The sequence below is a fragment of the Tubulanus polymorphus genome, chromosome 5, assembly GCF_964204645.1.
Source record: "Tubulanus polymorphus chromosome 5, tnTubPoly1.2, whole genome shotgun sequence".
Taxonomy (NCBI): domain Eukaryota; kingdom Metazoa; phylum Nemertea; class Palaeonemertea; order Tubulaniformes; family Tubulanidae; genus Tubulanus; species Tubulanus polymorphus.
In genome coordinates, this window is record NC_134029.1 from 21,469,894 (window position 1) to 21,492,372 (window position 22,479).

General features: G+C 41.6%; 3 protein-coding genes across 4 annotated transcripts in view; 1 reads left to right on the forward strand and 2 right to left on the reverse strand.

Moving 5' to 3' along the window:
• Window positions 1-244: 244 nt before the first annotated feature.
• On the reverse strand, window positions 245-2,661 carry LOC141905592 (large ribosomal subunit protein uL6-like). Of its 2 annotated transcripts, XM_074794527.1 has the most exons (5): window positions 2,633-2,661; window positions 2,124-2,171; window positions 1,716-1,918; window positions 927-1,137; window positions 245-396 (listed from the first exon to the last, which is right to left on the reverse strand). In XM_074794527.1, exons 2-5 carry the CDS (start codon window positions 2,167-2,169, stop codon window positions 293-295), a joined length of 564 nt encoding a protein of 187 aa, XP_074650628.1. In that variant the 5' UTR covers window positions 2,170-2,171; window positions 2,633-2,661; the 3' UTR covers window positions 245-292. The 2 variants fall into 2 exon arrangements, with proteins under 2 accessions (XP_074650628.1, XP_074650627.1); XM_074794526.1 differs by lacking the exon at window positions 2,633-2,661 and having other exon boundaries at window positions 2,124-2,181.
• Window positions 2,662-2,679: 18 nt separating this feature from the next.
• LOC141905594 (protein YIPF5-like) overlaps window positions 2,680-22,479 on the forward strand; it is a 34,799-nt gene continuing 14,999 nt past the window's right edge. Inside the window, exons 1-4 of the mRNA XM_074794528.1 lie at window positions 2,680-2,751; window positions 4,199-4,299; window positions 4,601-4,770; window positions 5,168-5,202. Of these exons, the coding sequence (XP_074650629.1) occupies window positions 4,214-4,299; window positions 4,601-4,770; window positions 5,168-5,202 (291 nt within the window). The 5' untranslated portion in view covers window positions 2,680-2,751; window positions 4,199-4,213. The remainder of the gene's footprint in view (window positions 2,752-4,198; window positions 4,300-4,600; window positions 4,771-5,167; window positions 5,203-22,479) is intronic.
• LOC141906153 (leucine-rich repeat, immunoglobulin-like domain and transmembrane domain-containing protein 2) lies at window positions 9,866-13,133 on the reverse strand. The gene has a single exon (XM_074795369.1). It carries the CDS (start codon window positions 13,004-13,006, stop codon window positions 11,273-11,275), a length of 1,734 nt encoding a protein of 577 aa, XP_074651470.1. The 5' UTR covers window positions 13,007-13,133; the 3' UTR covers window positions 9,866-11,272.

Below are 22,479 nucleotides of genomic sequence, written 5' to 3' on the forward strand. Positions count from 1 at the left end.
CATCGAATAACTCAACCATAGATAGGCTATGACTTCTAGACAAAATTTACCTTTGTACTACAATCGGAATGATCTAGTGGGACCTTGATACAACGAACGTAAGGGGAACTGAAATAAGTTTTTGTCTTGTTTGGCATGAAATTCTAGGTTTGTAATAACCGACAAATCGATATAACGAGGTTCCTCTGTACAATGCCACTCAAAGTCGAAATTCTTGCACAATACAAATAACACTAGAAAATAGTTCCTGATGACAGTATTAATTATTTATTTATTATCATGAAACAACTATTTATGCCTCTTGCACAACCGTCGTCTTTTCGCTGACGTAAACACCATCCAAGAATTTACGGATATCTTTGTTTTTCACCGTAGTTGACTGTTGGATGAGAGCCGCTGAAAAGAGATCGATACATTTTAATGGCTATCATAAAAGAGAAGAATTTGCCTGCGAAATTGATCAATCATTTTTTGAAATATGTTTAGTACCCCCTTTGTTCCCAAGGGAGTTTTAAGGCAACTCGGCGAGTCCCAAAATATTTATAAATGGTAAAACTCGAGTGTTTAGACAAGATATTCCATGAGAAAATGCACAAAAATCTGGAGATGTTATCCAAACCATGTCCATGAATAATTAGGATCATGGACGTATAAACTAGATGCAAATAAAGTGCGAGCGGCTGTTATCAGCGGGGCCTTTGATCTGATAGCTGGTGCGCTGTCCTTCTAGTTTATACATCCATGTTAGGATATGGCTAATGCTTGTCACTATGTATTGCCATTGAAAAGTATTAGACAATCACTTCCTTGAATTTTTAGCCCATTACCAATATTTAAGGAGTAAAATGTAATTTCTTCAATCAAAACGAGTTTTCAACGAGTAATATGAACCCTGAATAGAAGTATAAAATAATATCTATCTCTACCTGAATGGGACACATCCTCGATGTCATTTCCTTCTAAGATAATTTCATCTTTAACACCCGATAGTCTGCACAGGACACCCTTAGCCATCGACACGCGTCTGTTGAATCGTTCGCCCAAAAAGTTACGGATTTCGACCATGCTTCCATTTTCAGAAATGTTTATGTTGATCGGGAAATGAGCGTACACGGATTTCATTTTGTATTGGAATCCCTGAAAATAAACGAGCGAATTACGACATGATTACAACGATATACAGTAGACCCTACTCGAGTCAGAACTGATCAAAGATCAACCCGGATATTTGTTGAAATATTTTTTTGCACTGTCTATGAAATACGTAATATCCAATTTGGATAATGCTCAAGTCAATTTTACAGCCCCAAAAGATGCGACTTGATCAGAGTCTACTGTCATAGTCAACACTCATCAAGACTTATGGTTACATTATACAGCCAAGGCATCACATTCATTATTCTATATCTTCGAGTGCAGAAATATATTTGCAACTTAATCAACTAAGTAGAAGTCGTCATTTGGATAAGTCGTCAACATAGATCGTCTCAAGTACAATGACCAGGTGAGCTTCACTTTTTAAGACTGGCCAGGACCTAAATGAGCTTTTTCTTTATCTTTCTGAAGGTCTCCACAGAGGACCAACATCGCTAGACATTTCAACTAAAAGGTAAAGTAAACAGCCAACTCCACGATGAAGGATGACCACCGAACTAAATCTACTGCGAGCTAGGTGTTATATCCAGAGATATATGGACCATTAAATTTTGACGTACCTTTGTAACACCCTTGAACATATTCTGGATATGTGAACAGACAGTTCGGACAGCAGCCAATTCTTTGCGCGTTCCGAACCATTTCTCAACGAGAATTATGTTTCCCTTCTTGCTCATTTCAATGTAAGCATGTTTGAAGTCACGTCTAAGGACGCCACGTGGGCCTTTCACTGTCACCCGTCGGGCTTTGATGGTGACTTCAACTGAAATTCAGAATTGACGCAAATCATCAGAAACGATCAACATAACTTTTAGTCACGACACATTTCAGGTGTTCTAAATTAAGTGAAACCTCACAGAATGCTCAGCCAAGGGCCAGGACTCCCAAGAATCCAGGGTACACGAAGAATTCCTGGCTTAAAAAGTTTATCAGGTGGGCACTGACAGATGAGTTGATTTAGTACTTACTTCCCTTAGGGATTTTCACGGTCTCATTCAATCTAATGGTCTTCATTTCTACAAACATAAAAAATATAATTCAAGAAAAAGCAAGGCCAAAACTTTGAGATGATCAAATATCAATTCTTCAGGATTAATTCGTAAGAACAAATTAAATTCTACAACGACAATGTTCATTCCAACTAGGAATGGCGTTGAATTACGAAAGAAAATGTTCAAATTACTCCGAAATCAAGGATTGAAGCCCCTTATTGAAACATATATCCAATTTCTAAACGTATCAAATGAATGACACGGTATTTCTCGGGGTAAAGGACCAGTTAGGTGTAGGCCATGTTTTCCGTACGAATTTTAGAGCCGGATTTTTGACAATGTAGACACAAAATCCATGAAATACGAACGATAACACTCGTGACTTATTCTTACGATTAGAACAATAAATATTCAAAGCGCCACAACGAGAGATGGGCCGTAAAAATACCGATAAATGTGGTGATATCAGAATAAATTCTATTTACCGAAAACTTATGGCCGCCGGAAGAGGAAGTAAACTGAATACGCGCAGGCGCACTCGGGTCAAAACACACGTTGACAGTTGTGAGAAATTTCGACAAAAAGTTGTTTTATTTCGTACCAGGTCCGTAGAATATTTTAGTGATTAATTCTGTGAATAAATTAAAGTATCCTCATCTTCTTAAGCGAGTTTTTGTGATCGATACAGACTGAAACTCCATTGTATTTGTACATTGATTAATTTTAGCTTAGTCTGTGTATTCATCTCCTGTTTTTTACTGAGTGACAGGGGGCTGTGTCAGATAGCGCTATAGGAGAAATCCCACTGCATGTTAGGATCGGGGTTCAAGCTAAAGGCGCTTTTACGAAACTGAATCTTTGTAAATCGATTTAAGTTTCACGTTTACAGCACGCGGTTTAGTGAATCGGATTTGGTAAATCAACTCGTTTATGGACGCGGTTTAGTAAACTGATTTATTAAATCGACTAACTTGCTCGGCGAGCAAGTTAGTGGCGATTTAGTCAGTGAAATCCAACATGGCGTCCTCTTCGACCGCGGGCTTAAGATATCTATCGCAGACCATCATCTATCAATAATTCGGTCACCGTTGACGCCCATTTTCTTTTGAATCGCGACCTTTAAATTGATAAATTGATTCGACTCATTTACGAAAAACGATTCGATTTACTAAACCTTTTGTTTTCCGACATCGAATCGGATTTAGCTAAACCGAATCAGATTCAATTTCGTAAAAGCGCCTTAAGATAATATGTAAATATTTCAATGGGCCAGGCATTAACAACATCGCTGTGATATGTTGTTCTGTTGGAATCCAACAAAAACATCATTTTTTCCCTTGGACCTAGTAGACTGGAATATTGTGGCTTGCTCGGTGAATTCTTTCCAGTGTCATAACTTGCTGCAATGAAGTAAACCTTTTTGTATTTCAACTGTTACCTTCACGTTGCTGACCTATGCTTGCCTCAATGGACTATGAATTGGGAATATCTCCAGACTGCTACCATATGTGCTACTGGCGTAATCTTCAAACTAATATAGACAGCCAGTATATGGTAGAAGAAGGCTAAGTCTGAATATTATGATGAATGGGTTCCCTAATTAGTCTGAATACCGGACGATGTATGGGTTTCCTATAATAATGTTTCTCAGGGACAACGGCTAGATACAGTATTAAACTGCAGTTCCCCTTGCTTGTTTGGGAGGGATAATGGCTATAGATACTATTATAGATTATATTGAACTAGGCCTAAAAAAGTATCAGGCATCATGAGTTATAGCCTAAGATGACTAAATAAATGGAAATAAATGAAATTCTAACATCTGACATGATGGAATAATTGATTGTTCTCACATTAACCAATAGCCTTTAGATACTGACTGGAATTGAGACAAACTAAAATGTTTAATCCGTGCAATGAAAAGTAGCGTTGTAGATCTCTATCTCAACGACGAACCAACAGCCAGACAGCAACGACTTCGAAGAAATTAACCATAGTCTTCATTCCACAAGCGTTCGATAAGTGATGATTTTATTGTTGTTAATTTTTAGATTTGAGTTGAAAGAATGGATTACGGTGGAAATCAGGATGGATTTTATGGCGGCGGTCAACAAGCCAGTTACGATTTTGGAGCAGATTACGCCCCTAATCCGTAAGTCAAGCTTAGTTCATGAGCAAGACCCACAATTGATGATTTAACAATTCATTCTGACAATTTCATCATTTTCGTTCCTCCTTTCGTTTAGTTACGACTAAACTTCAAAACTGTAAACAAACAAAAATTGTCAAATCATCAACTGTGGATTTTGCTGAGATCAATATCAGTCTACCAGTCATTACATAGGCCTAGGCCTAGTTGGCCAGGAGTCAACCACTCCTGGCTTGTGGATTCTTGCTGGTTGTGAGGCTATGAATTCTTAACTTGATAGCATTAACTAATTTCTTTTCTTCAGACAATTTGGTCAATTTGACTACAGCCAACAGACACCTAGTTACGATACGCCGTATAATCCACAGCAACAAACACCGTACACGGGATCAATTATGACACCCAGTCAGACGACTCCTTACGGCGGATCAGCTTCTACAGAAGATTATGAAAATGAACCTCCTCTCATGGAAGGTATGCTATACTGATGTTAAGTTCTTAGGATCAGTGGTGGATCCAGAGGGGGTGCACCCGGCAGAGAGGGTGCACCCGACATGTGCCCCCCCTTTGTGGGTGACCAAACATTTCAAAAACATAGCCAGGATCCAGAGGGGGTGCACCCGGCATGTGGCCATCTATTTTTGGGTGACCAAACATTTCAAAAGCAGAGTCAATATCATATCAAAGGTACCAAATTGCTCAGCGATTTTTCACAAAATGCGTCATCATTACCTTTTGATTTCTAGCAAAAAAGTGCTAAGAATGCGCCAGAAAGCATCAAACTTATTAAAATTCTTGGATCCACCCCTGAGGACTATCTGTATATTTCATATTTAGTAGCATTTGTATGTGTGTGTATTCCTTTTTTCAGAGCTAGGAATAAACTTTGACCATATTGTGCAAAAGGTAAGCAAATTCAAACATGTTCTTAATTAACTTATTTCGTAAAATCATCAGAAAATTGTGACAGTGGGGGTTGTAAAGACGTATTCTTTGCATTGAAAATAGTTCCTTTTCATCGAGATAGATGGCGTCTGAGTTGTATTTTGAGAGGTAAGCATACAGCTCGACAATCAATGATGTAAATATGAATTCTGTATAACGGCTTCAAAAAACTAGGCAACCACGGTGAATAGGGTAATTTTTTTTAATGTCAGCTACAATATCACGAGGGAGTGTGAATATTGCGGTTGCATTTTTTAGGAAAAAAAATGTTAAAAGGTCTCGTGCGAAGGATTGTCAATCCATTATTTTCCGACTCATTAGACAGATGGTAGTTTAAACTCCATATTCTAAAAACCCGATCACTTAGATTAATTGAACCTGATTATCATAACTAAACTGTAGACACGCGAGTGTCGTGTTACACTTGTCGGGTAGACATCATATGTAATCTATGAGATGTATTTGGTTCTTCCCGCCCTATCAGCATCGCTGTATGATGATAAGCTATTTTTTCATTTTTGCCGTATTCCGAAGAATATGAATTGCGGATTACGCAAATGTGTCTGTACCACAGATCAGTACCACAGATCATATATATACAGGAAAAAAACTATTAGACCTAATATAAAAGCAAAACCCTTTTTGCTTTTGCTGCGCACCAAATAATAGTTAGGACGGCGGGATAATCAAAAATAACAAAATTCCGATTCAGCTCGTCGGATGAAGTTGATACTTGCGCTCGTGTCACCCCCTCCCTCAACCTCTCGGGTTGTTAATTAAACTCGATGCTGAAGTCACCGATCCGTACGTCGTCGTACCCCGGTAATAATGAAGACAGAATTCGTTCGTGTATATTCGGTTTGTCGCTGAAGAATTGCTCATTTGCGACTATGTTTCTCACCACCTTCGCGGGTCCCAGCGAAGCGATATATACGGTTTCCATTTCACTCGCGACTTGATCGATGGCCCTTACACCCGGTCTCGGTTTCTTTATTCGAACGCACTCGGAGTACTGAAATTTACTTTCTACCAGTCATCGCCGCGTCTACCAGTACTTAGTATGCCTCGCTCGCCGTCAACGAGACTCGAAGTATCCCGGAAAGAAAAACGACGTCGACGATTTATCGCGGCGTCGATTTATTTGATTTTCAAATTGAATTTCACGCGGTCCCCCCACGACGACTCCTTGATTCCTTAAAAACTTCTTACATAAATGGAAAAATGCTTTTAAAGGCGCTTGAAACTCCTTTAATTTTGAGCGCTTGCCACCAGAAAGATAACTGTATCCTGATAATGATATAAAATTGCTGATGTGGTTCCACATCAAGATCTGATGACGATTGTGATGATGATGAAAATCCTTAAAAACTCCTTCAAGTATGAGAAATAGGCATTTAGAATTTTTTGTCTAGTTTGTAGTCTTACAGTACGCCTAAATCGATACAGTTTGGACCAAGATTATTTTTAACCAACTAGACGGTAACCAAATTAGAAACCAAAAAAACAATCAAATGAACTGTTTATTAAGATAAACAGTTAAACAGTACCGATTTAGGAGTAGTTTACAGCAATTGGGATATGAAAGTGATACAGATTCTTCGTTGGAATTTGGGGAATATCCTCGTTTGAGACTGCTTATTATATATCGAGTAATGACTGTGATCCGTAGGAACCCTCAGTCAGTATGCCTCGCTCGCCTTCAACAATTCCAGAAAAGAACAATGACATCAGCGATTCATCGCTACGAATTTTCTCGTCTATTTATTTAATTGCACGAATTGAATTTTAACAAAAAATGTTCACATACGCGTAAGCATGGACAACTGAATTCTAGGTATGTTTCCATCCACAGGGAGGCCACTGACGTGGGAAAACTGGGAACTGAATTAATTTCTACATAATTTTGACCACAGGTTTCTCTACCAGTAGGTGATGCAATGAAAAATAAATGAATTGTAACGTTTTAAACCAATAAATTTCTCCATTCATCTGCCGCAGATTCACTTTAGGAAATTTGCGTTATGACATGAATAAATCTGGGAAAACTCTATGGAATTCGTAAATTGGCGGAAAAATGGCCACCCTGCTACTCAAACATAAATCTAACGTAGTGTAATTTCTGAGAGATTCCGTTTCTTAAAAACGAAACCCCGAGTTTGTTCGGCTAGACATACACGTATATGCATCGTGCATAGAAAAATTAACATAACCGTAGTTTATAAATGTACAATGATAGATAATTATACGTTAAGCATTAATTAGCTCACAGCGATCATTAATTAACACAATACAAGGCCTACATTCGGCATTGTGCCGCGCGCTTTTTTTAATAATGACATCGTTTTCGGCAGATATCGATACAATGCAATTTCCGCTTCGCAAATGCGTTTACCAGCAGCTTTCTTGTCACAAGCGGCCCTAATTTCTAATTGCGCCGTACATGATTTAATGGTGAGAACAACGGCTGCTTTTGAATATTTTTTCAATTCGGTCCAATTCAACCCGATCACGCCTGATACACGGTCGAGGTGTCGCTTATAGTAGGATACATATATTTTTTTTTTTAAATCAATACGAAACCTCTATTCACAAAATGTAGTAAGGAACATCTTTTAAATAATTTTTCTTAATTTTCAATTTTTAGAATTTCTATCAATGCCTACTTTAGGGTTATACTCAATCTATTTTCACCACCACATGTGACTGTGGATACCCCATATCGTGGGCGTCCCCAAGGAGGGGTTGGAAGCGCAAATGACTTCCCTTTTGGGCTAAAGCGCCCTTTTTCAAACCATGGAAAATGTCTTTTTTTACCTTGTAAATTGCGCAATTTTCTAACTGTGGCAACAATTTAGATTTAGATAAGTATATATTACAGCATCAATACAGCTTTGACCTCTATAAAACAAGCACATTATAGGGACTAAATCATGGCATAGATTGTTAAGTAATAGAATTTAAAATCTGGTAGATTTTGCCCCAGAAAAAATCCCGGGGACGCCCGTAAATGGATCAGTAGTTAAAATCGGTCGGTTTAATGGATGTGTCGCGGTGTAACGAGCCCATGTGGTCAGCTGCGATCCAGTGACTGTACGTTTCTCCTTTATCTTCGTGTCCGCTCTGGCGACGTATATTTCTCTCTATCGTGTCGATGATCAGCCCTGAAAAAAAATGATCAGATTTCGAAATTCATCCATACAGAATTCATCGGAAACATGGTGTGTGTGCGCCAAATACGAATCTCAGAATTCACTGATACCGACGCTATCGGCGCGTATAATAGAGTTGAACTTAGGTGTTCATTCAGTGTATGATTAAAATCAGTTGATAGTCTATGAATCAATCAGATACATTTGGGCCATCGTTCTACTCGACGATGTCGGCGTACTTCCTCTATGGCCGCCGATCACACGGAGACGCCCGATTCGGTCCTAGACGAATTGTCCCGCATCAAAAGCCGCGATCACGCAAGTGTTTTTTGGCCCGGGCCAAATTTGGTCTGACGATTTTGGTCGGGCCAAATTTTAGCACTAGACAAATGATTGCATTTGAATTGCAACTGATACCGGAAATGACCCACTTCGCTTTGTTTGAGCATTGTTTAGTATCAAGTAAATGGTTTACGTGTGAACGCGCTCTCTAATTAGGCACGGGCCAAATTTGGCTCGGGCCTGATCCGTGCCAATTTGGCCGGGGCCAAATCGTCCAATAAAAGAGCGCGTTCATGCGTAAACTACTTGCCCAATATACTTAAAATTGCTTAACAAAGCAAAGTGAGTCATCGTGCTGAAAATTGGCCCGGAAATTTTGGTCGGGTCGAACTGGCACGCGCCAAATTTGGTCTGGGCTGAAAACAGTTGTGTGATCGTGGCTGTATAAGATACATGTTATTATTCCACTTTTAATGATGTTGATACTTCAGTGGTTAGATACATGTGAGCCAAATTTGGTCCAAGTTTAATAAACAAGGCCCTAAAGTAACGTTTAAGGAAGTATTTTTAATTACTTAGAAATCTCGAGCGTTACGGCGTGGTATGGGTTTAAGGGTATGTGACAGTGTGATAATAGGGGACAGCTTGAATCGTAATCGCTGCCACTCAAGTATAGATCAAATGGATCAGTAACTCAATCAAATTGATTAAACTATTCAGCCTCAAGTGCCGGCGATCCATTCTCAGTGCTATTCGATATTCTACTTGAAAACTAATTCCTCTAACAGCACTATCCACCACCTACACCACGGCAGGGTTCATAGCCAGTCTCAAAAGTACTTACTTAATAAGAAAGGCCCTTACAAAGTGCTTACTTTTCATAGGTACATTTCAAAAAGCGCTTCGAGAAAGTGCTAACTTTTGCTATCCTAAATTATTATTTTGGACAATCATGCGTTATGGACAAGGACGATTAGGATAAAGGTGTCACTTTTGCCTTATAGAGTGAGTTTTACCTTGGAGTATTCAATGATTATTCCAAGCTTGTGCTATCATAAAGTGCTTGAAACTGCTTACTTAAGCCCCGGCGTATGAACCCTGCTAGCACCAGCAGCAATACAGAAATAATACCATCGAACGTCTTTTGAAAAGATTTTTCATTTATTCATTTTAAATGTTGATGCAAGAAACAAACATGCGCCACACTTCGAAATGTTTAACATCGAGTCAATCGTATTGAAACCATGCCTTACACACCAGCAGCGCATCCACGGTTTCGCATTTTCACTCCATTTTTTTCTCAGGGAAAATTAAACAACCGATACCGTGGATCCACTGCTATTTACGAAATTGAAACGTCGAACAAAGTTTCGCATGCAAACTCGTTTGCTTTGGAATTTCGCATTAGATGTCGGAGACGTTTTTGAAATACGGTTTGCGTGTCGCGCAAAACTATCTTAAAAATCTGCCTTATTACAACAATGTTGAACGTGATTCTGAAGGAAATGAACAAATGAGTTTGAATCTCTGTTCGTAGAAAACAATTGTAATCTACCCCCCCCCCCCCCTGAAAAAACGATATCATGCAATCTCACCGATTCTATAAAACACCACGCATCGCTTTCGCATTTCAAAGTATTCAACCACGCACAAAATTGGTCCGTACAATTACATGCAAACATTCAAACATTAAAAACTGCAAACACATCGAAATAATAAGTAAATTGCAATTTTATTCGACTACATCGAGAATGAACCGTAGTGTCATGCGATGATCATAGTTATTGCTACTCGTATTACAGAATAAATGTAGCCGAAGTGGTGTCATTTCGGTCATTCTTTTCCCGATTGCAAGTTCAAGCGCTGAACACTTATCGTTCGAGTAAATAGCTTTAATGCGCGTAACAGCCTCTCGGAACAACCGAGGGCTTTTTTTTTAGATATCCGAAGCCCGGAACCACCCTGACGGTTTATGCGTTTTAGATAAAAGGATATATCGCCAAAAAGGCGGTAGTCGAAAGCTCGACATTGCCAGTAGTTAGGATGCAGATTTTTTAGGCTTTCTGAGGGTGGTTGAAGTTAGTAACGTGATAAGCTCTTTCGGATCAGTTCGAAATGATCGTCTATGATTTTATCCACGTATTTGCAACGAAAACAACTCAAAAAGGAAAATATCGATCGAAGATAATGTATACAAATATTGCGACATTCAGAACGACAGCCTCGCAGAACTCTAACAAATCAAAACGATGACGTTGATTCATCGACGACTGACTTATGCAAGGTGTTATGAGCAAATAGATACTAAATAAAGAATAACCCCCCACATTGATACAAGCCCATTCTACATGTCGCAGAGAAACATGGAAACAGAGACAGAAACATGTTTCCCTATATCATTTGCGAGAAACGTGGGTCTGGAAGCAATGTTTCCAACATCAAACATGTTAGATTCCTCGTTTCCGTGTCTCCCTGCATTGGGCTTTAGAATTCAATCAGTTTTAACATATCATATATATACATACATTTCCATACAAAAAAATGGTAAAAAGAAACAAGTCATTCGTATTAATCTAACTATCAATATCTATCTACGGTATCTACACTACAGTTCCATAAACATAGCCACCTTCATCTTCTATGGAACTCATTTGTTGAATGCCTCCGGTTGGAGTGGCTCGGTGATTGAACGACTCCAGCGAGTGAGTCCTCGATCCCTCGTCTCCCGAATGGGCGCTGCCGCCGCCCTCGCTCGGAAACGACGGCGACGTGTATGGCCGGAACGTGATTGGCTTATTACCGGCGTATCCGCTCGGCGACCAGTGGTAATTATCATTCTCGTACGCGGATTTATTTTGATTCGGCCAATCGTGTTGATTCGGTCGTATAGTCACGTAGTCGGATTGTACAACGTGGTGAGGCGATCCGGCGCCGGGAGACGGACCGCGTTTCATCGGCGACCTCAATCCCGGGTCGGGCCGGTCGAAGTTTTTCTTGCCACCGTGCGCGAATATTCGCTGTCGTTCTTTATCGTCGTTGTCCGGCTGCGGAAACCGATACGGATCCGTGTAGAACGGATTCGCCTGGATTTTGAACGACGTCAACGAGTTGTCCTTGTGGTCGGAGTCGATGTGGTGGTGGTCGCCGCCGCGTCGGAACGCCAACTCGCTCGCGTTCGACGTCGACTTCGCAATCGTCGTCGGTTTCTTCGCGGCGAACGTTCGTCGACGACGTTTACGCCGGCACAAAATCACCGTCAAACAAATCATGACGAGCACGACGACGCCGGCGACGATGATGCCGATCACGGCGCCCGTATCGAACGTCAACTCGAGCGGATCGTCGGGCGATTGTACGCCGACGACGATCTCGCCGACGACGCGACCGGCGAAATTCGACGCCTCGCACATGTACGCGCCGGAATTGTTACGATTCGTGTTGACGATCGTCAGTCGCGTCGTGAAGTTGAAGTCGCCGTCGTTCGGCGTTATGATGCTGTACAACGATTCCTCCTGAATCAGCGTTTTATCTTTGAACCATCGAACTTTACCTTTCGGATGCGAGTAGACATCGCACGATAGCGTAATGTTGACATTGTTCGTCGCGGCGATCGATGTTTTCGCCGGTGAAATCGTCGGAAGACACGCGTAGAAGTCGATTTGCAGTTTGTTCCATTTGCCGCCCTCGAGTCCGTGCGGGTGCGTGCACTGCGGAACCTCGTTGCCGAAAACCCAGTTCAGATTGGCCATCATCAGCCAGACCTTTAACCAACGCAGGTGGCAATCGCATATCCACGGATTCCCGTAGAGTCTTACCGTCCGCAGCGAGTGGCTCAACGTTTCGTGCATTTCCGAATTCAGCCGATCGAGTTTATTGTAGGCGAGATTCAGCTCTTTCAAACTGTTCAAGCCGAGAAATGCTTTCGGGTGAACGTATTTGATTTGACAATTGGCCAACTCGAGAGTTTCGAGCATCGGAAGACCAGGAAATGAATAAACGTTGATTTTTTTCAGCGGGTTGTGCTTCAAGTTCAGATAGACGAGCGATCGTAGATCGTGCAGCGTTGTATAAGGCACTGATTGTAGTTGATTTCCTTCCAAATCCAACACGATCAAATTACGCACGCCGAAGAACGCTTCGTGTTCGATTTCGCTGATTTTGTTAAATCCGAGATACAGGTGGCGCAACGAGCCGAAGTCTTCGAGCGTGTTGTCGTGCAGCGTGACGAGGCTGTTGTTCTCGAAGTGCATCGCGTTGATGCCGACCGGAATCGTCGCCGGGATGCTCGTTAGGCCGCGGTTCGTGCACAACGCTGTGAACCGGTCTTCGATCATGATCGTGTTGCAAGCCAAAGCTTTCGACGCGGTCCGCGCGACGAGCGTGTTCAACACGAGATAAACGATACTCGCGGCGATGTAGAGTCGCCGAAACGACGACACGTCGATGGCCGCCACGATGTTGTTTCGCTTGACGAGCGTCATAATAAAAAAGTCAATAACTTCCTAGTCTCGATGTGAAATAAAAAAAAAAAACTGAAAAGGCACCGGTCGATAACACATACGGTATTCGACGCTTGTTATGGATGTCCGTTGAGCTCCCGCGCGCGTCGACGTTTCGGTTATCAATTCACGGCCATACCTTCGCTGATGAGCGTCGGGCTATCAACGAACGTCGAAGTCTCGTTTACAGCCGCCGTAACTCGTGCTCGGTTTATTATGACACGGAAAACGATTTGCGATGAAGTCGTTTGTTTGCGCGGTCGCCGTCGTTTACGCCGTATATTCACGTTTTTACAAATTCTACGACATCCTCCGCTACGAACGTTACGCGAACCGGTAATTCATTTACGGCGACTTCATCGGTATTCGGCCCCGGTGTTTTTTTTTTTCGGGGGGAAACGAAACGAAACGAAAAAAGAATTTCGTCGAAATCGGAATTACGACTTATGTTTTCGACGGCGGTCCTCGGGAGATTTCATACGCGACGGACGGGAAACGGGCTGTTGATCGCGCGTCGGTCGTTAGGAAATATCGCGCACGAGAAATACTCGTTATGTCATTTCTCGTGAAATTTTTGATGCATCTCTCTTGTCACAAATTGATCCGATTGAACGTCGTCGTCGTTGTCGGTTTACACGGCGAGAGCTTTTCGATCATGTATCTCGATAGCAATTTTCGTTCATTCAAATAATACCGGGGATAGTCGACCGCCGATGAAGGATAGCGTGCGTTGCGCTGCGCGGTGTGTGTATGTTTTACGTAGAGCTCGTATTATCAATCGCTAGTAATTGTCATCGAAGACAGACACGGATCTCGTGAAATTCTCGAGCCGGAAAAGTAGAACTCGTATCGACACTCGACCGAACAATGAACTGCTTAACTAAGCGTCGTTCGTCGATTTACGAGCGTCCTCGACGATACGCGAAATGAAGTTTAACCGATAAGTCGAGAGGTTTTTAAAAAATGGTAATCCCGCCGTTTGTCGCGTCAGAAATCGAGCGTCGCCCGCGTCTGAATATTCAAGATAGCGACGAAGAAGAAATATATACGATGAAGACGAGATATATTCGATCGGTCGTTCTACCGATACGTCCAAACGATAAACATCTCGCGGCATACGCCGAACGTCATGTTTTAAACATTCGATTCATATACGACTCGATTTTACGAATATCGAAAACGATTTTAAATCCTCCGTCGAAGTCGTGTCGGCGAAGTTTGGGTTTGTTTTCGATACGCTCGACGGCGACGAACGACCCCGATAGACTAATTAATGATTAATTCATACGATTCGAAGTTTTAGCGTCTCATTTGATAAACACCTCTTACAGTCGTCGCACGCCGCAGTCGCAGTATATTCCCATACCAGCTACACGCCAGTAATTAACACAATACTCTTTTCGGCACGTCGAGTACGCAATTTTTCGCGACAATTATTTCATTATCGACCGAATTATGCCGTGTTCATTTTTACGCTCGGTCTAGCCATTCGTCGAAACTGAAACGCCGGCGAAATTGTTTGTTTTCCGGTGTTTTTACCGCCGGTTCGGTCGTCCGTGTATCGATAAAGATTCCTCGTCGGTCGGTCGGCGGGAGCGGACAGCTGTCGTCTTTCGAGGAGGTTCTGTCATCAACGTGACCTTTTTATTTTTCTGAAACAGAATGAGTGTATTGCCCCATGAATAAAGAAACATAATGATGCTAAATTGTATTTCGGAAGATAATTCACGCAGCGCTCGCCTGTGGCAGTATTAATGTTACGATTCTGAAATGAGTTCGGCATTAGGAACGGCATTCTAAATCTAATTGAAATGCATTGATTTTGTTTAGATTTGTTTGTGCTACAATGAATAGTCTTCATAAAGGAGGAATAGAGAGATCAGAGATGTTGACTTATTTCGCGCCAGTTTCTATCTATTCCACAATTAGATTATCGAAAAAATCTGGCGTTGCAAATTTTTCCTCGAAATTGCCGACACTTTACTTGAATTACTTCGCGAAGTCGACGAAGACCGTAATTGAAAGTCCCTTCGCACCGGTCCGAACCGGTCTCGAGGTGTTAGGCTCCTAATTCAGTTTGATTGCCGATGGTGCGTTTTTTCCCCCCACAAAAACCGGTGGATCCCTAATGGATGGAAAAAGCTACGAGAAGCATTTTCGTGTGAAAAAATGCTTACAGGTTGTGGTGGATAGTGTTGTAGCCAGTTGTCATGGTAATAGTGCCGATACAATTTATTAATTGTGGCAGATTTTCCGTTGTTGTTTTAGCTAACGTTCGATGGTTGTTTTTCTTGAATGATTATCTTTTTTTCTCTAAACGTCGCGGAACGATGCATAGTTAAAGTTGTTCGATGTAGTTAATGGCGGTGGCACTCGGTGCGGTTCGTTAAATCATTAACGAGTTCGGAATATTTGATCCGGTTCCGACGAAATCGTGAATCTGATATTCGAAGATTATGTCTTGTTGGACCTTGAAGCCAATAATTGAATTATGCATTCGTCCTCTTAAATTTTTGATCATCTTTAAAGGTTTACTTTTTGTTAATTCTTGGTAATAGTCAGCGTTGAAATTTTCGCGGTACGGTTAGTTGAAAGCTGAGCGTATCTCGTGCACTACTGTATTGCACGTGGGCTAACTGCTATTTCACATCCAACTAATATTTCAACTTACCTTTTTCGAACGATTATTCGTATATAAATCCGTGCGAGTGTATTTAATCCTCACTTTAAATCCGGGGCCGATACGAAAACGTAGTCGTCGAATTGTAGAGCGACGTTACGGATGAAACAGTGCGGGAGCAACAATCACTCCCTGTCAACCGTCGTCGTCGGCGTTCGTCGGTGTAATAACTTGCCAACTCATAGCAGACGGACTCTCGCTACATATACGCGGCAGCTTCGGCGGCGGCGGCAGCCAGCGTCCTGCTCTTTATGTCACTCTGATTACATATAATTATCCCGTGGACCTTGATCTAAACTGTTGCAGATTATATGACGTTTTGTGAGTCGAATGCGAAACTGAATCTAAATGGTATTCGCCGCCTTGTGATGGCACGGGTTGGAAATGATTTCATATTATAGCCAGTTCTCTGTTTATCTCGATGATACGCTACCAACTCCCGTGTTGAAACGATTATACGGTGAAATTCCACAAGGTGAAAATACGAGTCCATACGGTTTCCTTGAGCTCAATTTTGGCTTTATCCTAATAGCAAAAATACATAAATATCTTTATGTATTTTTGCTAATAGTCATCTTCAGAAATACTAGATAGTTTTACATTGCCCAGCTCAAAGCAGTTGCAGCATAATAATATCAACATTTCAACTATATCCCAATAGTCATCTTCAGGATTTCTGAATGGTTTTCCTTTACCCATCTCTGAGCAGTAACTGCGTCTTTTACGTTATATTATTAACGGTAGAACTGAATATTAATCTGATATCAGTCCGATCGACTCATCTGTAACAGCAATACCTATTTGCAGCGGGTTCTACAGTTCTGATGCGTTCTCTGTCTGTCTCTCTCTCTCTCTCTATCTGTGATAGATTGTTTTAAGGAGACAGATTTGTTGTTGGAAGTCAATGAAGCGTCACGTAGTGTCGTAATGGTTGGTTATGCGACCGGTGATTACTGTCGCCGTTTCGCTATTTATTCGATGTACCGTCGTCGTCCACCTTTAACGCTGACCGTTCAATGTTTTTTATCGCCGGCGTGAATACGAAATAGATCGACGACGCCGTCGCGCTACATCTATACGGTATACATATGAAAAAAAACAAATACATACCGGTCTTAATAATTCATGAAAACTGTTGTGTTTTTCTCCGTTTCCCCGAATATGCCGATCTCTTAAAACAATACTCTTAGGCAGTCGAGACAGTCATGTGAATTGTTCCATTTCATGACTATCTCCGACAAGAACAAATTGAAGGAATGAAAAATGAGATCGATAGGAACACGGCCGGAATGTGTTTTCTGTTCTGGCAGTCGCAGACGCCAAATGACACCCCTCGTAAGTGAACAGAAATAGTGATTATTGTCGAAATATTTCTCGAATGCTGAAATATGACATCGGTTCCCATACATTGATCTAAAAGTAAGATGAATATGAACACAGCTTTCTGAAATATCGGCATTTTTTTCGAGGGTAGTTCCTGTATCATAAGTCGCGAATGTTTTGCAAAAAACGTTCCCAGATCCAAGAATAGACGCGTTGGCATCTCGGATTATGGATGACAAGAATTTGCCAGTTTTTTCTCCGTATATATAAGAGATTATTTCTGACCTGTGGCTGTTACTGGGTGGATTATTGGCCGTCGTATAATACTTGTGAGCGGTCCGTGAAGAATTCAAGGGGCGTAATTGACTGGTGGCAACGTGAAGGGAACGGATATGTACGTACCTTGAACTAAGGCTCTTGATCTTGAATCCATCAAACAGGACAAAACGGGACGAAACCGAATTACTTCACGATACATCGCTAACTGACAATCGGTGACTGTTTCATTATCATCGCATTTATCGGTATTGTCTTTGAACCGATGACATCGTGGTCGAAATATTGTTGACTTGACATCAGCTCTAATGGGGTTCGGTGAAATAATTACCTGCCACTTTGTCGTGTTTGTCTTATTTCAGTGAATGAAGTTGGATTGCTCAGGAAGATCAGTGATGGAGTATAGAATTGCGCATTGTGTTCTTAATGCGTACTAGTGATGGTGTTGAGGGGTCAGTTCCAGTCAAATTGAAAGCGGGCTTTAACCGTACTGTTATTAGTATAGGACACCTTTGAGCTTAACCCATTAGCACTCAGGATCCGGTTCCACAGTTGTGAGTTTAGAGTTAACTCTGAGTTAGAATTAGTTTATCTCAATGTTTTAATTCAGAGTCAAATCTTAACTCGGAACTGTGGAACTGGGCCCAGGAATTTCCCTATGTATGTTCTAATTACTCCTCATAGCTCATTTTCAGTTAATTTTCATTTATTACAAGTTCATGTTATTTTGTTCTATGCTTTCATGAGGTGGGCCACCAAATTCGTGACTTTTTGCCCCCCCCCCCCAAAATTCACCTTACTTGTATAAGTGAGTGTTCGGATCTGTCATGTCCATACTCATGACAAGAATTTTTAACAGGAAGATGTTGGTATCGGTACGTTAAGTTGAGGTCTTTGATGTCTAGTTTATTGCTAATGGGTTCGAATCCCTGTGTAACCTTTTTTTGTGTAGCTAACGAAAAAACTCACGGCGGATTTAGGCGGCTTGATCTGTAATAAGCATGGCGGATGTGGGTTGCTCGATGGATAATAGGTTTAGTCCTGAGTTCTGGATAGAGTCAAAAGCCTTGGAAAAACTCTTCTTGTATCATCACTATTTGATATAGCGAGTGGTCAACGCTGAGCGCTCAATTCTGTTTTTTTTTCATAACCAAATGCTTTGTCAATCAATTTGACGATATTATTTGCGTCGTCGAGTTTGTGTGTCGGATAATGCCGATACATCGGTCAATAACCGGGCGCAAAAATTCGGAAAAATTTTCTCAGCGCTGCACGTCGCAGATGTTCGTAATCTAATTCTCGAAATCAATCGTTTTTCGCGCTGATTACATTAGTTTTCGAACGCGATTTCACAAAACACGGAAATTCCGACGTGCGAATCGATGAACCGATCGCGTCGGCGGCGTATGGAAAATACGTATCGTCGAGAAATTGACGGCTCGACGGTTTTCGAGGTTTGATTTCGTCGGATTGTTTCTCAACGACGACGCGATATTCGAACTCTACGCTGACAGTCCGGTGATGGTTAGATTACATGCCACGTCGGGTCGAAACAGGAAATTGTCTACCTCGCGGCGATGATGTCATCGGTATTTTCTTCGTCACGCTTGTCAACCAATGATCGAACATTGTTGATAATAATGACCTATCGGTTCTGTGACTACAGTTTTTTGTCAAACGTTAAATGAAACATTTGCCGGGTTAGGCGGCCGAAGACTGGGATTAACTCGAGGCGAGTTAATGGTAGAAAAGCTCTCATGTACGGTTTGTGTACGTCAATGGCCAACCTTCGCCTTGTCTAGCTGCGCCGGTTTTATAACAAGTGCTTATTGTACTGTTATTTCTTCGCTTGTCATCCGTAGTTAGAACGTGTTTTGAAAGACACGACGAAGCCTTCCAAATGACGAATATCTGCAAGAGACTTTTTTCAGATTCTATACAAAAGATCAAAGCGATGTTCAAGTTGTAGGTCTTGTAGCTCTGGTTTAGACTGTATTCTACTAACTCCACCCATCATTCTGTTGCATTATCAGGCAGGGTCCCTACAACTAAATTGATTCCTTAAAAGCTCCTTCTAAATGGAAAATGCTTAAAGGCCCACTGGCAGTATAAAAGCCCAATCAGATATTACAGTGTGTGACCTCTACAGTTACAGTTGTAAGCCACCCTTACTCACTGTAAACATCATCAACATATTACTTGGGACGGCATCTCAAGTGCTTACTACCCGGTTAACTACTGCTCATACCAATGGGCCTTTAAGACTCCTTTATTTGAGCAGAAGTAGACTACACCTAAATCGGTACAGTTGGTACAATTGAAACTGAGTATAGTAGTGTAAACGATAAAAATTTGCTACCAAAGCTACTGAATTAACGGTTCATGAGATAAACACAGTACCAGTTTAAAAAGAGTCTACGGTAATATGAAAGTGATGCAGATGTTTCCTCGAAATTGGAGATTTCCTCAAAGTCTTTGGAAAACACCTTATACACAGGAATGATCTGTGTGGGAACACTGTCAGGGGAAAGAAAGTCCGACGACTAATACGCAGCACTGCGGCGTTATCGCCCATGGATTTTCACTCAGCTCCGGTCGGAGATGTTTGGTTATCCGTTGATGTTCGGTTGTTTGTGTACAGCTGTGTCGATTGATACGGCCACGTATTATTCATGTTAATCTAACTATTGATGCGGTGTTTTATGAATTTTGATTGGTCTTATCAACGAGGCAAACCGGGCAAAACAGCTAATGGATGAATAGTAGTAAATAGTGCATATAATCCGATTAGGACGGGCGCTATTTACCTATATGACCATCAGCTAAACGTTTTCGTCCCGGGAGTGTTAATGATTAATTCCGTTGACTTTGCCGTTGAACCGGTTGTTGCCACGTATATGCCGTGTATATACCCGATATATATCGCCGAGTATATTCCCGAGTGTATATTCGGATAACGTTGCAGCCACGCGCGAAGTAAACCCCCGGCTAAAAAACCGTCACTTAGGGTATATTTACGTCGGTCGCGGGCGAAATACCGGCGATGCGACGATAGATAACGAAAATCCGACCACTTCGGTCGAGAATATTCATCGAAATACGTCGTCTGCGGCTGATGAATTTTATCGCCATTCGTTACCGGCTGACGACCACTTACAGCGTATTATAGAGATTTAGAAAAACGCGTTTCCGATTGAAATACGGTCGACGCACGTTGAACAGAACGCGGGAGTAAAACCGATCGGTTTCTAATCGTCGCATGATTAAGTAGCTCGGTGAAATCTTTTCCTGCATAATTATGAATACAATAGTTTAAATGGCTTTTTGATCTAAATGATCAGCAATGAGAACTTTAGGCGCGGGCCGACTTTTGCCAGGAACTGCTGTTCACATGGGTGCTGGAGTGGGTTGAGTCCATGTCTGTATGGCCCGGGCGAAATTTTGGCTTTACCAAAATCATCCGACCAGGTCCGAGCCAAAATTTAGCACGGTCATTTGAATTGCAATTATTTCTATAAATGATTCACTTTGTGTTGTTAAGTATCAGGTGAGTGGTGTGCCAGTTTGGCCCGGGCCAAATCGTCTCTCAGATCATGGCTATAGAATAGCGATCGTGGCTTATTAATAGATTTGATTTGATTTGATTTGTTTCGATGTTCCTTGCGAACCCACTGATACAGCGATATAGGTGATCAGTCAAATTGTTCCTTGATGGAGACTTAGAACTTATTTTTGACACATTCGCATAGTCGCGCAAAACCAGGGGTCAGGTGCACTATCATGACTTCAGGTTTAAGACCAGTACCAGTGATTTTGGTTCTATAGCCGATGTTGGCTATCCAGCTCCTGGCTCTGGAGTTTGTGTTGAAATTATTTGCCAGGGTGAAAAGATATATAAATTTCATCCTCTACTTCGAGCAGATCTTCATGACACGCGACATATCTGAGATCGTATAGAATTGTATTTTTTGTTACGCCGATCAGAAATCAATTTTCCTATCCATTAAGCGGATGTGTGCGTTTCGCTATATTGTGCTAGGGAAGCCATTTGACGTTCGTTGTTAGATAGCTGTCTTACTCTCGGTCGACGGTCGGCCTCTCAAGTGAGTACGCGATATATTGACTGACTCTCCGACCGTCCGTCCGTCCGACCGAACAATCATTACATCTGAGAAACAACAGATCACAGTCGTACGATCAACGAACCGTTCATCTAATCATACATCGGTGTAAAAACAATATTTTATGCGCACGAAACGCGGTCCCCGGCGTTTGATTCTGCATTGTGTCAACGATACGTTCGAGGTTTCATCATCGACAGACCGATCACGAGCGACTGTATCTTTATCCGCGTATATATATATATATATGGATGGACGAAGCGGAAAAGAAACCTGGCTGACATGTTATTAATAACACAGCGCCGGGTCTGGCCTGCCTGCCTGCCTGTCAATTCTGCTCGGTCGGTCTCCGAGAGAGAGAGTCAGATAAGAAAAACCCAAGAGATATCGTTCTCGAATCGGAAGAAATATCACCTTTACAGCGAAATAGATGGCATCATCAGTTCAGGTGTTTTTTTCTTCCCTCTTTTTAAAAGGTGATCGAGAAGCGTCGTCCGGTCAGACCGGAATTCCTGATTCTTAATTCTTAATTCTAGCCCTCAACATCCTCGAAAACACACGGAAATTAGTGATAACTTTTTCGAGTCTTGTTGGAAAAGTTATGAAATTTCAAGCTCAGCGTCTGAAGCCATGAAAAAGCTACACAATTTTAGACATGAGGTCTTGATGATTTTTTCTTGTGGTTTTGTATTGACGGCCTTGTATTTATATTCATAAACTTTCAATTCTGCCTTAGGGAGTATCAGCTGCGATTGCGGGGAGACATTTTCACCGGGGCCAAATTTGCATCGATCAGACCCGATTCAAATTTGTCCCGTGTCTAATTAGAGAGCGCGTTCACACATAAATCACTCACTCGATACCGAACAAATCTGTGATATAGCAGAGACATTTCCAGAACCAGTTAC